We start from the raw sequence: 18811 nt of genomic DNA, 5'->3' as shown, positions 1-18811 counted from the left end.
TCTAACTTCATTTTTCTGGTTACCTAATAGAACTTTTCATTAATGATTCAGTAATTTATGATCATTGCAGTGTCTCTGGCAGATAGCGCATACAGGTACAGGTATCACCATTAACATTCAGCCACAGCCTTCTCATAATGCAATGAAACCAGCTGTGTAAATGACCACTGGCCATGCTCACTTCTACTTAGAGGAAAAGAGACAAAGGAATATTTTATTCTGTGTAAAGGTTTGAGAAAGATTGCCCCGTTCTAAGACCTTTGCATCTATATTAGCCAACTTTGAAAATGATCATGAAGAGCAAGAAGCTTCTGATAAAACTACATACAAAAAAAGAGGTCAAAGTAAATGCTGGACTGATTTTAACACAGCCTCTCCTAAGAGAACATGCAGTTCCAGTCCCAAGCAAGTCATTTTAATTTCAAGACAGTTCAGAAAAATTAAGACATATGAGGAAATGCTCATCTTGAAACATCTAAAATATTGAGGTTATTCTTAGCTGTTTTACAGAGAATAAATTAAAATGTTCTAGTAAAGAAATGAACAAAATTATTCCAAACAGCCATAAACGTACCTGGTTTCTGAGACATACAGGACACACATTTATTGTCTTCTGCATTATTAGAAACACAGCACACTGGACACTCCCAAGATCCCACGGGCCTTTTGAATTTATCTGTAAATCCTAAGGCACCAGTGGTCTCAGTGCAGCTGGAGGAGGAAGCAGCCACAGTAACAGCGCTTTCTGAAGCCACTGGCAACGTAAGGACTCGCTTAACACCAGTTCCCGGTTTCGGTGTTTCACAAGCTACACATTTTATCGCTTCAGGTTTATTTTGCACTAAACAGGTATCGCAATCCCAAGTTCCTACTGCTGGTTTAAATTTGTCTCCAAAGCCTGTCTCTGGTGCAGAAACAGTTGGTTTGCCACTTTTACTTGGTGCCCCAGCTCCAGTCTGTTTAGCAGTGTCTTTTGGCGGCAATTTTGCTGCTTGACAGGCTACACATTTGTTGTCTGTAACTTTGTTCTGGAGTAGACAGGTATCACACTGCCACGATGACCCAGGTTTTAAACTTTCCCCAAACCCAATTCCACTAGAAGAAAAGCTACTTATTGCTGGTCTTGAATAAACTACCAGGCTTGTGGTGGTAGGTTGAGCAGCAAGAGAATCTGCCTTTGGTGATGTGAAACCTACAGTGCGGGGGAAGAGGGGAGCAGGAAGGAAAAGATCAGTCCATGTTTTGATTAGAAAGCCTCTCTATTATTTATTAATCATTAATAAATATTAATAATATTAATATAGACAATAATTATAGAGTAATAGCTGTTAATGATAAAAATATTATTCCTGGGAGGAAACATTTTTACCTTAATTACAGAGTTATTACAGTCCAAGATGGACTACTTAAAAGTAGTTTTGCACCTAAGCTATATTTCTAGTACTAATCACATATTTAATAAGCGACAGACCTAGGTAAAAGTCTACAAGAGATATTTGGTTTATAGTATATCACCTTCCTCTAGGAATCTGTTTACTGTAGTTCAACCAATACCTAATTTGAGACTTAATTAAGGTATACACATAGAACCATGAAATAAGGAAAAAAACCATGAGGAAAAGTCTTTGTGCTATCAAAACTGGTAACAGTTGAGTTTCACTCAAACTACACTGTATTTGTAGAAATGACCTTTCAATCCTTTACTCTGGACCAATTAACTTTTATTTTACATACACCAAAAAAACACCCGTTTCTCTAGCCTTTACCATCAAGGGAAAAGAAAATCAGAGGGAAAGATGATACAGAAGGTTGTTAAAGAGGTTTTCTAGTGGTACCAAGAAATAATCCAGCCTGGAGCTATTTTTTGCCTAAAGATAAAACAATCCCACATACTTCAGTTACTCCCAAAGGAGGAAAATGTACTATTTTGTTAATGATTAACCTGAGTCACTAAGGTTGGCAAAATTTTAACAGTAACCGCTTCAAGGTGTTACAAGTTTTCTTTTCCTCCCACTTTTTTGGATTTTCCTGATTTCCCTCAAGAGAACATGTAACTTCTCCAAATTTTTGCTATTTAAAAAGTTTAAAAGAGGGGAGGAGTGGGCATTATGAATGCAAAGTGTAACTTCTATGAAGATAACCTATATGCATTTGATGCTGACTGACTACCACTTAGTTCACCCTAACACAGGCATTCTGGAGTCCTGCCCATAACTGCATAAAACCGTCCATATTGAGACTCTAGTAGGCAGTAATACCCATCTATAAAATGGGAGCTACACCAAAAACACCTAATCCCTCTAAATCTTGCTGTAGCATCCAACCTTATTATTGAAACTCATATGCAGTTATACATGAACACATGTGCTGGATAAATCTAAATTCTTTCTGAGCTACTAGATTATCTTATAAACACTTTTATATTCTTATAGTATACATCCCAGTTGGAATTATACTATCCTCTTTGATTTTCAAACTGAAAACCTATTCCTATTTGAGGACTTCTATTCATTATCTTCAAATTCTTACCCACTAACATTCATATCTTATTTTATTTGAAGTGAGTACTATCCTGTGTGTGTGTGTGCGTGTTACAGTCAGCATGTTTCCCTTCCACCTGGCTTTGTTATATATATACCACAACTGGGGAATAATCTGAGAACAAGGCAGTTCAATGCTCTCAGAGAGATACATGTCCAGGTATATCATCAGGTTTATTTACTTTTTTCCAATTACTGGCCCATCTCTAATTAACAGGCAATTCACATTTTCTCCTTCTATACTTGCCCCTTAGAGATTCCATTTTAGTGCAGAGTCCTTAAATTCTAAAGAGATAGTTTCTAAGGTCTTGCACCTAAAAAGTTACATGTGATTACATCTACATTCAAAAGCCAATCTCCTATCAAACTAGACATCATTTTTTAAAAGCCTGAAGTACAACAAAGTATTAACAAATGATATTAAGATGAGATCATGATTTTGCAATTAAGATTTTAGATTATCTCAAGGGCAGCCATTATCTTACCAGGGTTCTTCAGAACATCTAGGACACTTCCTTCTTTCAGGGTTTTTGCAGGTTTGAAAGGGCCCTTGAAATCTTCATCTGGTTTCTTCTTACAGCTTGGACTGTTCACTGCAGTGATATCTTGAGCTGTAATTTTTTTTAATTGTAAGAGATATTATGCTAAGAAAAAGCAAGTTACATGTATTAAAAATCTCTCAAAGTCAATTTGAATCAACATCTTAAAAAAAAAAACAAAACACCAAAAAAGTCACTGTAATTCAAAGATAATGAACAAATGATTTAAAGTACAGGGTTAACTTGCCATTACAAGGAAGCAAAAAATACTATTTCCCATACTGTACATCTCTCTCCTCCAGAAGGACAAAAAATTATATAAACTATATATAATCTGTAATTGTTACCAATAAGTTCACCAGTTTCAGCAGACCGAAACCCTGAAGAGGATATGGCAACAGGGGTGAGTTCAAACACTGTGTGAAATAGGTATTCGATTAAACAGCAATTTACAACACTGATTTAAAAAAAACTTTAAAAATTAATGTTTATGGAAGCAACCTAAGTGTCCATAGACAGATGAATGGATAAAGACGTGGCACATATATACACTGAAATATTACTCAGCCATAAAACGGAATGAAATTGAGTTATTTGTAGTGAGGTGGATGGACCTAGAGTCTGTCACACAGAGTGGAATAAGTCAGAGAGAGAAAAACAAATACCGTATGCTAAAACATACATATGGAATCTAAAAAAAAAAAAAAGGTTCTGAAGAACCTAGGGGCAGGACAGGAATAAAGACGGAGACACAGAGAATGGACTTGAGGACATAGGGAGGGGGAAGGGTAAGCTGGAATGAAGTGAGAGAGTGGCATGTACATATATACACTACCAAATGTAAAACAGATAGCTACTGGGAAGCAGACACATAGCACAGGGAGATCAGGTCAGTGCTCTGTGACCACCTAGAGGGGTGGGATAGGGAGGGTGGGAGGGAGACACAAGAGGGAGTGGATATGGGGATATATGTATACGTATAGCTGATTCACTTTGTTATACAGCAGAAAATAACACAACATTGTAAAGCAATTATACTCCAATAAAGATGTTAAAAAAAATTAATGTTTAATTAAGCCAAATATTTCATTTCTATAAATTCATCCTATGATTGAAAATATCTTTCAGTTATTATATTGAAAACCTGGATGATACTTAATAAAAGGGGCTAGCTACATAAATTACAGAACACTGACATGATGGAATGCTATGCAGCCACAAAAAATCATTCTTAGAAGCATAGTTATGGGAAAGAGTAGGTTAGAAAGTCCAGAAGATTTTGACTGTTTATATCTAAAGAGTGATATTTTTACTTTTCATAGTTCCCAAACTTGCTAAAACGAACATATCCTTATACTTAAAATAAGAGATCTATATTGTGAGTACAATAATCATTTTGTCATTATATTTCTGTTTACAGATGAAATATGTTTGGGATTGTTTCAAAATACCTGATAGGTGTGTTTGTGTGTGTGAGGGGAGAAGGAAGGAAGGAGGGAGAGAGAAACAAGATTGGTCACAAAATGGCAAATGCTGAAGCTCAGTAAAGTGTGTATGGGGACTCAGTCTACGCTTCCACTTCTGGGAATGTTAGAAATTTTCCATAATAAAATATAAATAATCAGGGTTTTCTTCTAAAGTGCTTGCCAATTTAAAAGCAGTGGGTAAAGTAGTTCAAAAACCCTACCTACCCTTACCTCACACCATAAACAAAAATTAATTCAAAATGGATCAATGGGGACTTCTCTGGTGGCGCAGTGGTTAAGAATCCACCTGCCAATGCCGGGGACACCGGTTCGAGCCCTGGTCTGGGAAGATCCCACATGCCGCGGAGCAACTAAGCCTGTGCGCCACTACTACTGAGCCTGCACTCTACAGCCCACGAGCCACAACTACTGAAGCCTGTGCACCTAGAGCCCGTGCTCTGCAACAAGAGAAGCCACCGCAATGAGAAGCCCGCACACCGCAACAAAGAGTAGCCCCCACTTGCCGCGACTAGAGAAAGACCGTGCACAGCAACGAAGACCTAACGCAGACAAAAATAAATAAATTAATTTAACAAAAAAATGGATCAATGACCTAAACATAAGAACTGAAACCATAAAACTCTTAAAAGAAAACCTAGGAGGTATATCTTCATGACCATGGATTTGACAATGAATTCTTAGATATGACACCAAAAGCACAAGTAAATAAAAAACTGAACTTCACCAAAATTAGAAATCTTTGTGCATCTAAGGACATTATCAAGAAAGTGACAACTGACTGAATGGCAAAAAATATTTGCAAATCACACATCTGATAAAGATCTAGTATCCAGACTACATAAAAACGCTACAACTCAGCAACAAGAAGACAAACCAATTTAAAAATGGGCAAACGACCTGACCAGACATTTCTCCCAAGAAGATATGTAAAGGGCCAAAAAGCACATGAGAAGATGCTAAACAGGAGTTCAGGTTTTTTAAGCATAAGCCACCTGTTCTCCTTGCTTGGCCCTGCAATAAACCTTTCTCTGTTCCAAAAAAAAAAAAAGATACTAAACACCATTAGTCTTCAGGGAAATAAATGCAAATCAAAACCACAATGAAGGGCTTCCCTGGTGGTGCAGTGGTTGAGAGTCCACCTGCCGATGCAGGGGACGTGGGTTCGTGCTCCAGTCCGGGAAGATCCCACGTGCCGCGGAGCAGCTAGGCCCGTGAGCCATGGCCGCTGAGCCTGCGCGTCTGGAGCCTGTGCTCCGCAACGGGAGAGGCCACAGCAGTGAGAGGCCCGTGTACCGCAAAAACAACAACAACAAAAACCACAATGATGTATCACTTCATACCCACTACGACGGCTATCATCAAAAATTGGAAAATAGTAAACATGGTGAGAACATGGAGAAATGTGAATCCTGCTGATGGGAATGTAAAATGGGCCGGCTGCTGAGAGAAAGTTTTGTAGTTCCTCAAGAAGTTAAATACAGGACTATCATTTGATCCATCAACTCCATTCCCAGGTATACACTCCAAAGCACTGAAACTAGTATTCAAACAAATACAAGTACATGCATATTCACAGCAACACTATTCACAATAGCCAAAAAGTGGAAACAACTCAAATGTCTATCAACGAATAAACAGATAAATTATGGTGTATCCATATGGTGGAATATCATTCAGCCACAAAAGCAATGAAGTAATGATACATACTACAAGACAGATGAACCTTGAAAACGGTACGTGAAAGAAGCCAGATACAAAAAGTCACTGTATGGTTCCAGGATAGATAAATACATAGAACACAGATTAGTAGCTGTCAGCAGTTGGGGGGCGGGGGGTGGGGGGAAATGGGGAAAAACTGGTTAATGGGTACAGGTTTCCTTTTGGAAGTGATAAAAATGTTTGGTACTAGTTAGAGGTGGTGACTGTACTAGACACAATCAACATTGTGATTGTATTAAATACCAATGAATTGTTCCCTGTAAATGATTATCTTATGTCAATTTCACCTAATAAAAATGTGCAAAAAACAAAACACCATACCTATCTCTTACAACTGTGTCAAAACAAAGAAAAATGCTTTTATTACTTTATCACATTCTATCTTCTTTTATAATCAAAATTGAATTGCTTTTAGCAACTTAAGGTAAATTTTAAGGATTTCCTAAAGTGTACTCAAAGAGATGGAAAATGAAGATAATGGGAAAATTAGCTCCTATCATAGCGTAATCATGACTTCCACATTTTCATCAGCTTTTTAATGACAGAAGTGGTGAGAAACAGAGGTCTCAATGTAAGAACAATTCTATATATGCCACTCATAATAAACTCCTGAAAAATCTGGATAATTTCCCCAGATGTAATGAAACACCAAAGTTGTTTTAACAAACTATTACTCATTTGTTACCATTAGTAAAGCATTAAATAAAAACTGAAGGACTTCAATGCCTTTCCTTCATAACCAGGCATGAAAATGAAATTTGAATTGGTTTATTCTTCTTGAATTCACAGTAACATTAAAGAAAAAAAAACCATGTGTTAAGTACACCTGAAATATGCTTATTACTTTCTCTTACACAGGGCTGTTTTATTCAACAAAAATCAGGATTGAAAACATACCAGTCAAATTCTTATTTTGTGCCACTCTTGTAACCTATGCTCTTGTCTTCCAGATCATCCAAAGACAAAGACTTTCTTAGCTTATAGGTCCTGGCTCTTTGATAGCTTTTTAAATCTACCTTTTGAGGGAGGATCTAGTTTTTAAAAATTCCCAAACTCAGCAGATAGTCAACAAAACACTTCTGAATAAGGAAACAGCCCCTTAACTGGTGTCTCAGCATATGACACCCCACTCTCACCCACACGCCCACTCAACACACTGCTGTTACGCCAAGGCACCATCTCACCCCCTATAAAAACCACCCAATGTTTTCCTACTACATTCAGATTAAAATCCAATTATTGAGCATAGCATTCGGAGAATTTTTAGAATTTAAAGCTACCTCTCAATCTCATGACAAATTATTTGCGATTTTCAAAGTATGCCATGCTTTTCCTCTTGTTCTCTTGCATTCGGCTGTTTGCTGGGTGAGAAATGCCCTTACTCAGAATTCTTGACCTGAGTAACTCAGCCCAGATTATTCTTCATTTCCCAAACACCCAATACTTGAAACAAAACCACCACCACCACAGCAAAAGCCTATGGTTTAATTGTCTGAATATTCATTTCTTTCCCACAATTATGCCCATTTTTTTGAGTTTAGGAATTATATATCACTATCTGCAGAGGTTGGCATAACCCTTACGCATAAAAATGCTTGTGAACTCAAGAGTAAACCTACAGATGGAATCCACTGTAATTACAATGTAGACCACCCTTGAACTTCCTGTAACATTTCATTTATAGAGCTTCCACGGCCAGAGACCCGCTGAGGGAGCTCTCCTGTTGCTCAGATGACGACATCTGCTTAGCACAGAGGCGAGTCTGGTATTGAGAGCACTGGTAGACAGGTTAATACCAGACACCTCTGTGAGACCTGGTGGGCAGCCCTGGGATCAGTAACCAGCAGTCACGGCTCCTGGAAGCATGCCTAGATCTGGTGAGTGGTGGCCTAGGAGCAAAGCTGCAGCAATAGGAGTAGTTCCAGTGACAGGAGCAAACGACAGCACAGCTCCCTGTTGCTTGGTTCCCACAACGGAGGACAAATTTATAACCATCAGGATGTTCCTGAAATAATACATCAAATATGATACCAAGAGAAGAGTAACAATAACTGCTGTAATCAAAAGTAAACACAGTGGGCGACCTTCAAGATGGCAAAGGAGTAAAACGTGAAAATCACCATCTTCCCCACAAATACATCAGAAATACATCTACACGTGGAACAACTCCTACAGAACACCTACTGAACGCCGGCAGAAGACCTCAGACCTCCCAAAAGGCAAGAAACGCCCCACATACCTGGCCGTGTGGCCGACAGGGTCCCGGTACTCCAGCCAGGTGCCATGCCTGAGCCTCTGAAGTGGGAGAGCCGAGTTCAGGACATTGGACGACCAGAGACCGCCCAGCTCCACGTAATATCAGTCAGCGACAGCTCTCCCAGAGATCTCCGTCACAACGCTAAGACCCAGCTCCACTCAATGACCAGCAAGCTCCAGTGCTAGACACTCTATGCCAAACAACTAGCAAGACAGGAACACAACACCAACCATGAGCAGCAGAGAGGCTTCCTAAAGTCATACTAAGTTCACAGACACCCCAAAACACATCACCAGACACAGTCCTGCCCACCAAAAAGACAAGATCCAGCCTCATCCACCAGAACACAGGCACCAGTCCCCTCCACCAGGAACCCTACACAACCCACTGAACCAACCTTAGCCACTGGGGGAAGACACCAAAAACAACAGGAACTACGAACCTGCAGTCTGCGAAAAGAAGACCCCAAATGCAGTAACTTAAGTAAAATGAGAAGACAGAAGAATACGCAACAGATGAAGGAGCAAGGAAAAAACCCACCAGACCAAACAAATGAAGAGGAAATAGGCAGTCTACCTGAAAAGGAATTCAGAGTAATGATAGTAAAGATGATCCAAAAATCTTGGAAATAGAATAGACAAAATGCAAGAAACATTTAACAAGGACCTAGAAGAACTAAAGAGCAAACAAACAACGATGAACAACACAATTAATGAAATTAAAAATTCTCTAGAAGGAATCAATAGCAGAATAACTGAGGCAGAAGAATGGATAAGTGACCTGGAAGATAAAATAGTGCAAATAACTACCACAGAGCAGAATAAAGAAAAAAGAATGAAAAGAACTGAGGAGAGTCTCAGAGATCTCTGGTACAACATTAAACACACCAACATTCGAATTATAGGGGTCCCAGAAGAAGAAGAGAAAAAGAAAGGGACTGAGAAAATGTCTGAAGAGATTATAGTTGACTATATCCTTTCCCATGTTAGGGAAATTTTCAATCAAGTCCAGGAAGCACAGAGTCCCGTACAGGATAAATCCAAGGAGAAACACGCCAAGACACATATTAATCAAACTATCAAAAATTAAATACAAAGAAAAAATATTAACAGCAGCAAGGGAAAAGCAACAAATAATATACAAGGGAATCCCAATAAGGTTAACAGCTGACCTTTCAACAGAAACTCTGAAAGCCAGAAGGGAGTGGCAGGACATATTTAAAGTGATGAAAGGGAAAAACCTACAACCAAGATTACTCTACCCAGCAAGGATCTCATTCAGATTCCACAGAGAAATTAAAACCTTTACAGACAAGCAAAAGCTAAGAGAATTCAGCACTACCAAACCAGCTTTACAACAAATGCTAAAGGAACTTCTGTAGGCAGGAAATACAAGAGAAGGAAAAGACCTACTATAACAAACCCAAAACAATTAAGAAAATGGTAACAGCAACATACATATTGATAACTACCTTAAATGTAAATGGATTAAATGCTCCAACCAAAAGACACAGACTGGCTGAATGGATACAAAAGCAAGACCCATATATATGCTGTCTACAAGAAACCCACTTCAGACCTAGGGACACATGCAGACTGAAAGTGAGGGGATAGAAAAAGATATTCTATGCAAATGGAAATGAAAAGAAAGTTGGAGTAACAATTCTCATATGAGTCAAAATAGACTTTAAAATAAAGACTATTACAACACACAAAGAAGGATACTATATAATGACAAAGGGATCAGTCCAAGAAGATATAACAATTGTAAATATTTATGCAACCAACATAGGAGCACCTCAATACATAAGGCAAATGCTAACAGCCATAAAAGAGGAAATTGACAGTAACACAATAACAGTAGGGGACTTTAACACCCCACTTCCACCAATGGATAGATCAACCGAAACAAAAATAAGGAAATACAAGCTTTAAAAGATACATTAACCAAGATGGACTTAATTGGTTTTATAGGACACTCCATCCAAAAACAACAGAATATACTTTCTTCTCAAGTGTTCATGGAACATTCTCCAGGATAGATCATATCTTGGGTCACAAATCAAGCCTTGGTAAATTTAAGAAAATTGAAATTATATCGAGTATCTTTGCCGACAACAACGCTATACGACTAGATACCAATTACAGGAAAAAAATTATAAAAAATACAAACACATGGAGGCTAAATGATATGCTACTAAATAACCAAGGGATCACTGAAGAAATCAAAGAGGAAATAAAAAATACCTAGAAGCAAATGACAATGAAAACATGATAGCCCAAATCCTATGAGATGCAGCAAAACCAGTATTAAGAGAGAAGTTTATAGCAATACAATCCTACCTCAAGAAACAAGAAAAATCTCCAACAACCTAACCTTACACCCAAAGCAATTAGAGAAAGAACAAAAAAACCCACCAAAGTTAACAGAAGGAAAGAAATCATAAAGATCAGATCAGAAATAAATGAAAAAGAAATGAAGGAAACGATAGCAAAGATGAATAAAACTAAAAGCTGGTTCTTTCAGAAGATAAACAAAATTGATATACCATTAGACAGACCCATCAAGAAAAAAAGGGAGAAGACTCAAATCAATAGAATTAGAAATGAAAAAGAAGTAACAACTGACACTGCAAAAATACAAAGGATCAGGAGAGATTCCTACAAGCAACTATATGCCAATAAAATGGACAATCTGGAATTCTTAGAAAAGCACAACCTTCTGAAACCGAACCAAGAAGAAACAGAAAATATAAACAGACCAATCACAAGCCCTGAAATTGGACCTGTGATTAAAAATCTTCCAACTTGGGCTTCCCTGGTGGCGCAGTGGTTGAGAGTCTGCCTGCCGATGCAGGGGACAGGGGTTCGTGCCCTGGTCTGGGAAGATCCCACATGCCGTGGAGCGGCTGGGCCCATGAGCCATGGCCACTGAGCCTGTGCATCTGGAGCCTGTGCTCCGCAACGGGAGAGGCCACAAGAGTGAGAGGCCCGCGTACCGCAAAAAAAAAAAAAAATCTTCCAACAAAAGCCCAGGACCAGATGGATTCACAGGCAAATTCTATCAAACATTTAGAGAAGAGCTAACACCTATCCTTCTCAAACTCTTCCAAAATATAGCAGAGGGAGGAACACTCCCAAACTCATTCTACGAGGCCACCATCACCCTGACACCAAAGCCAGACATGGATGTCACAAAGAAAGAAAACTACAGGCCAATATCACTGATGAACATAGATGCAAACATCCTCAACAAAATACTAGCAAACAGAATCCAACAGCATACTAAAAAGATCACACACCGTGATCAAGTGGGGTTTATCCCAGGAATGCAAGGATTCTTCAATATACGCAAATCAATGAATGTGATACATCACATTAAGAGACTGAAGGATAAAAACCATATGATCATCTCAATAGATGCAGAAAAAGCTTTTGACAAAATTCAACACCCATTTATGATAAAATTCTCCAGCAAGTGGGCACAGAGGGAACCTACCTCAACATAATAAAGGCCACATATGACAAACCCACAGCCAACATTGTTCTCAATAGTGAGAAACTGAAACCACTTCCACTAAGATCAGGAACAAGACAAGGTTTCCACTCTAACCATTACTATTCAACACAGCTTTGGAAGTTTTAGCCACAGCAATCAGAGACGAAAAAGAAATAAAAGGAATCCAAATCAGAAAAGAAGAAGTAAAACTGTCACTGTTTGCAGATGACATGATACTATACATAGAGAATCCTAAAGATGCCACCAGAAAACTACTAGAGCTAATCAACAAATCTGGTAAAGTAGCAGGATACAAAATTAATGCACAGAAATCTCTGGCATTCCTCTACACTAATGATGAAAAATCTGAAAGAGAAATTAAGGAAACACTCCCATTTACCACTGCAACAAAAAGAATAAAATACCTATGAATAAACCTACCTAAGGAGATAAAAGACCTGTATGCAGAAAATTATAAGACACGGATGAAAGAAATAAAACATGATACATATAGATGGAGAGATATACCGTATTCTTGGATTGGAAGAATCAACATTGTGAAAATGGCTATACCACCCGAAGCAATGTACAGATTTGATGCAATCCCTATCAAACTACCAATGGCATTTTCCACAGAACTAGAACAAAAAAATTTCACAATTTGTATGGAAACACAACAGACCCGAAATAGCCAAGGCAATCTTGAGAAAGAAAAATGGAGCTGGAGGAATCAGGCTTCCAGACTTTAGACTATACTACAAAGCTACAGTAATCAAGATAGTCTGGTACTGGCACAAAAACAGAAATATAGATCGATAGAACAGGATAGAAAGCCCAGAGATAAACCTATGCACATATGGTCACCTTATCTTTGATAAAGGAGGCAGGAATATATACAATGGAGAAAAGACAGCCTCTTCAGTAAGTGGTGCTGGGAAAACGGGACAGCTACATGTAAAAGAATGAAATTAGCACACTCCGTAACATCATACACAAAAATAAACTCAAAATGGATTAAAGACCTAAATGCAAGGCCAGACACTATCAAACTATAGGCAGAACACTCTAATAAATCACAGCAAGATGCTTTTTGACCCACCTCCTAGAGAAATGAAACAAAACCAAAAATAAACAAATGGACCTAATGAAACTTAAAGGCTTTTGCACAGCAAAGGCAACCATAAAAAAAGACGAAAAGACAACCCTCAGAATGGGAGAAAATATTTGCAAACGAAGCAACTGACAAAGGACTAATCTCCAAAATACACAAGCAGCTCAATATCAAAAAAAAAAAAATAACCCAATCCAAAAATGGGCGGAGACCCAAATAAGACATTTCTCCAAAGATATACAGATTGTCAACAAACACATGAAAGGATGCTCAACATTACTAATCATTAGAGAAATGCAAATCAAAACTACAATGAGGTATCACCTCACACCAGTCAGAAAGGCCATCATCAAAAAACCTACAAACAATAAATGTTGGAGACGGTGTGGAGAAAAGAGAACCCTCTTGCACCGCTGGTGGGAATGTAAATCTCCAGCCACTTTGGAGAACAGTATGGAGGTTCCTTAAAAAACTAAAAATAGAACTACCATATGACCCCACAATCCCACTACTGGGCATATCCCCTGAGAAAACCATAATTCAAAGAGTCATGTACCACAATGTTCACTGCAGCACTATTTACAATAGCCAGGACATGGAAGCAACTAAGTGTCCATTGATATATACAATGGAATATTACTCAGCCATAAAAATAAACGAAATTGAGTTATTTGGAGGTGGATGGACCTAGAGTCTGTCACACAGAGTGAAGTCAGAAAGAGAAAAACAAATATCATATGCTAACACATATATATGGAATCTTTAAAAAAAAAAAAAAAGGGTTTTGAAGAGCCTAGGGGCAGGACTGGAATAAGGAAAAAAGACACAGACGAGAGAATGGACTTGAGGACTCAGAGAAGGGAGTAAGGGTAAGCTAGGACAAACTGAGAGAGTGGCACGGACATATATACACTACAAAATGTAAAATAGATAGCTAGTGGGAAGCAGCCGCATAGCACAGGGAGATCAGCTCGGTGCTTTGTGACCACCTAGAAGGGTGGGATAGGGAGGGTAGGAGGGAGATGCAAGAGGGAGTGGATATGGGGATATACGTGTACGTATAGCTGATTCACTTTGTTGTACAGCAGAAACTAACACACCATTGTAAAGCAACTATACTCCAATAAAGATGTTAAAAAGAAAGGGAAGATTTCATTTATAATAAACTATCACTTTATTTTGACTAAACAAAGACAGTGGATAAATTTGTTATTGTGACCATCCCTTTCACACCCAAACTGTAACCATTCACATTTAGAGAGCTAATTGTATTCAAATGAAACCATTTACAAGAACTGCCAAAGGTAAAAGATAATTTAAAATATCAATCTAACGTAATTTTATGTGAAATATTATGGAAATGGTTCCTTACCTGAACTCCTTGTAAGTGGCTCTGAGGCACCACTAGTGCCACAACGTTCTGCTGTCTTTGCCACGGGCACACTAAACGTAAATCCAATCTGTAGAAAGAGAAGGTGTCTTTTCAGTGTCCATTTAGCTTCAAATGATTATCAAATATGAAGCTCTATTTTATGCCAAGTCAAAAAAATATACTGAATACCACATGTTCTAAGATTCACAGTTTCTCCTATTTTAAATCTCTAAAATTGGTGTGCTTATAATGAATGGTGTGTCACAGTTTAACAAGAGCATTTTAAATTTCTGAAGCATTTTTTCATTCAAAGCAATACGTAAAATAATGTGTTCCTAATGCCCAGTTCTGGATTTCTAAATGCCATTTCCTAATAAAAAGTATGAGACTTTATGGCCAACAAGTGCATTTCACGCATGTGGCAGGGAAGTTACAAAATGATCTGGAACATCTAGTTGTGACAGAAAACAAGGACACAGTAAAAACAGAAAGTAACATGTTAAAATGATACACATGCCAAATACAGGTAGGGCAATTTGAACATTAAACTTATGTATTTTCTTACTCAAAATATTTATTCTTAATTATGAAGAAACAAATACATATTGTGGGACATAAGAACTTCCAACTTTTCTAGATTAAAGTCAATTCAAGAGACATGTTAACTAATTCAATATGACTTAGATTAGTCCTAATTGTAAGTGGATCCAGGACCAAGAGAAACAAACAGCAATTAAAGGACGGTCTGGGGCTGATGGGTAGATCTGAACATGAACACTATTACTACTATATCATGTTACATTTCTTGGATAGGATAACTGCATTGTGGGTATACAAAGGAATATCCTTTTTTTTAGGGGATACATGGAAAGGTATTAAGGGTACCAAGATGTCTGCATCCTAACTTGCAAGTGGTACATAAGAAAATGCATATGCATATATGTATATATAGTGAAAAATATATAGATGTTCATTCAAAGTTTTCTGTACATTGGAATTATTTTGGTAAGAAAAGTGGTATTTCTGACTACCAATGGCATCTTAGATTTGATTTTAAAAATACAGTATGCCTTTGAAATCAACAAATATGAAATATTCCTTGCTTGTTACTTACAGATGATGGAGGTAGTACATCTGCCTCAGTAGACTTTACAATTGGAGATGAAAATCTAAACAAGGGGCTGCCAGTGCTGTTTGGAGAGGTCATTTGTACCTAGTTTTCCAAATTATTAAAGAAACGATACAAAAATAGTTTTTTAGAAAAGAAATTGACAATAAAAAAACACACCTTAAGCAAAATTAATTATTACAAAGAAACCAAAAGCCATTTTTTCCCCTTTTGAATTTAAAAATCACTTTTTAACTTCTGAAAACTACTTAACAGTTAACTGCTATAAGATCTTGCTTCCTCTTGGAAGAGGAATATACATTACCTTAGAGGGAGATATTTATCTAAAGGGGAAAAATAACATCTATAAAAATATGTTCAGAAGATGTAAAAGGGAAAAAAGCATAAAAATTTCAGGAGCATATTAAAAATGTTAATACTACTTGAGAAACAAAAACATAAATCCACTCTCACTGAAAAAAAAAAAAGTATTTTAACTGGCAACATTGTTTGGAAACAAACTAATAATCAACTCTTCCTCTAATGCATTCATAAGAATTGAAGAATGCTCCCATCATGATGTACATTAAAAAAAAAAAAGCAAAACACTATTTCCATTTTTCTCGTCTTACTGAGTTGTTAATTTCCATAGTGAAAATTAATCATTGCTTTAAACAGATTAGCTTTTTTAAAAATAAAGAATGAGAAAAAACAAAAATCACCTCTATTGGTACAATGGTCTTTTACCTGGTTTGTTAATGATTGTGAAGGAGTAGCGGGTGATGGAGAGGAAGTTGTAATCACAGAAGAACTAAAATTGAAGGTAGGCAGTGAAGAACTGGTGATGGGTAGAGAGATTTTCGGTAATACTGGGACTTCTATTTCCTAAAACACAGCATGTTTTACAATGGTATATTTCGTCTTTCGTGTCATACTTTTGACTCTACTTATTTTCAGGTAGAATTGATATATCAATAGTTACAGGTAAGTCTAGAATAAACAGGGATACGGTAGCACTATGCAGTGTTAATGTGAGCTCTTGAATAAAAATAAATAAATAAACAAGATATGAATCCCAGCTGTGCCACCAGTCAGCCATGAGACTTTGTGAACCTAACTGTCCTCAGTACCAATTTCCTAACTGGTGAAAATGAGAAAAAAAAAAACCATACCATAGTTGTGGTATTAATACGAAAGAAAGTCACTTTTGGTCTTGGCATGTAAAACAAGCATTTAATAAATGTCAGCACTGTAAGTCTGGTGAACTGCCTTGGTTTTTAACTCCATGTAGCAAAGACCACCACTAGTCTCAAATGACCCAGATGAGAACAAACAAAAAGAGTTCCACTTCTGCTAATGGTGGAGGAGCTTGTGTCTGACCAATGCTCTGACAGATAAGAATTATAGACTCCGGACAATATATTAAAAACATCCATCTGAAAACACTACAAAGCAACCAAAAGCAAGCAGATACTGTAGGGAAAAAGATACTTAGGAGACGGGCTTCTTCTGAGTGAGCTTCCTGCTCTCTTTGAGTTGATGCCAGTTGGATAGTTGAAATTCAGAAAGAAAACTGCAAATCTGTTGGTTGAGGCATTCAAAGGACACACAAGGGTGATCACAGTAGGCAGAAAATAAGGGGAGATGCAGGAATGAAGAGCCACAGAAGGGGAGTCCCAAGTCTGCATATAAACTGTCTAAATCTCTGGCAAACCAAATCTCTGTAAACTACAGGTGTGTAATAAAGGCACTTGGAGAAAACAAAACTAAGAATCTGTCACCATAAAACCTGCTCTATAGGTTCTTCAGGGTGAAGGGAAATGACACCAAATGGAAATTCAGATTTCTGGAAGAAGTGGAGAATGTGTGAGGTAAACATCCATTTTTCCTCTTAATTTTTCCACTTAACCTAAAAGAAGACAGCTTTCAAAAGGTACAAGAGAGAAACAAAAAACAAGTGGGAAAAATAGAAAATCTAAAAAAAGGTAGACCATAATCCAACCGTACCAATAATATAAGTAAACATTCCAATTAAAAGGCAGAAAATAGATAAAAGGACAAGACTCAATTATATGCTGTCTATAAGAGACTTATGTTAAACGAAAAGGCACAGATTGAAAGTAAATGGACGGAAAAAGATATAACCTGCAGTTAGTAAACATAAGAAGGCTAATTCCAGTAATAAAGTGACTGGCTTTATTAAACACCGGCTAAAGCAGGTTTCAAAACAAAGAATATTTCCAAAGATTTTTTTAAAGGACATTTAGTAATATTAAAAGGGGCAAATCACTGAGAAGCCACAATAGATATAAGGTGTATGCACCAATGAGGGCCTCAAAATAAGTAAGCAAAAATTGACATTATAAATGGGAAAAAGATAAATTCACAAAATAAAAGTTGACAATTTTAACTCATATCTCAACAATACAGTACAGACATCTCCCCACCCCACTCCCTCCAAAATTCAGCAAGAACAAAGATCTTAGAAATGCTATCAGTCATCTTATCTAACTGATATCTAGAGAACACTATACCCAACAACCGCAGAATATACATTCGTCAAGACTCATCAAGCAGACCATGTGCTGGGCTACAAAACAAGTCTCAATACATTTCAAAACATTAAAATCACGACTAAATCCACTTCTTAATAATCCACAGATCATATAAGGAATCAAAAAGGAAACTAGGAAAAACATAAAAGCAGTACTATAAATCTCCTAGAAGAAAACATAGGAGACTTTTTTGGCAGCCTGGGGATAGGTTTCTTAGGACACAAAGAACAGTAAAAATAATGGGAAAAAATGGTTAAGTTCAGACTTCACAAAGTTAGAACATCTGCTTATCAAAGAATACTGTTAAGAAAAGGATTAGGCAAGCCAAACTGGGAGAAAATATTTGTAAGACACGTATCTGACAAAGTACTTGGGTCTAGAATTTATAGAGTTCCTACAACTCGATGATAGTAAGACAATCCAATTTTTAAAAGAGCAAAAGATCTAACTGACACTTCACAAAGGAAGATTTTATGGCCAATAAACACATAAAGAAGAACACATTATTAAGCAAGAGGGAAAGGCAAATTAAAATTACGAGACACCATCATACACAAAGCAGAATGGCTAAAATTTAAAGGATGACAGTCAACTACTGATAAAAGAGTATTTGATTAAGAAAAGC

General features: G+C 37.3%; 1 protein-coding gene across 2 annotated transcripts in view; it reads right to left on the bottom strand.

Moving 5' to 3' along the window:
* Positions 1 to 18811, bottom strand: part of NUP153 (nucleoporin 153) — a 76099-nt gene that overhangs the window by 13466 nt on the left and 43822 nt on the right. Inside the window, exons 12-16 of one of the 2 annotated variants that reach the window (XM_065885289.1) lie at positions 16379 to 16516; positions 15638 to 15736; positions 14524 to 14611; positions 3026 to 3151; positions 575 to 1192 (exon numbers count right to left, since the gene is read on the bottom strand). In XM_065885289.1, coding sequence (XP_065741361.1) covers positions 575 to 1192; positions 3026 to 3151; positions 14524 to 14611; positions 15638 to 15736; positions 16379 to 16516 — 1069 coding nt within the window. The remainder of the gene's footprint in view (positions 1 to 574; positions 1193 to 3025; positions 3152 to 14523; positions 14612 to 15637; positions 15737 to 16378; positions 16517 to 18811) is intronic. The other variant, XM_065885290.1, reaches the window with a different exon arrangement.

Source organism: Phocoena phocoena, chromosome 10 (genome assembly GCF_963924675.1).
Source record: "Phocoena phocoena chromosome 10, mPhoPho1.1, whole genome shotgun sequence".
Lineage (NCBI taxonomy): Eukaryota > Metazoa > Chordata > Mammalia > Artiodactyla > Phocoenidae > Phocoena > Phocoena phocoena.
Note: the sequence above shows the minus strand (reverse complement) of the source record. Positions and strands in the feature narration are given on the sequence as shown.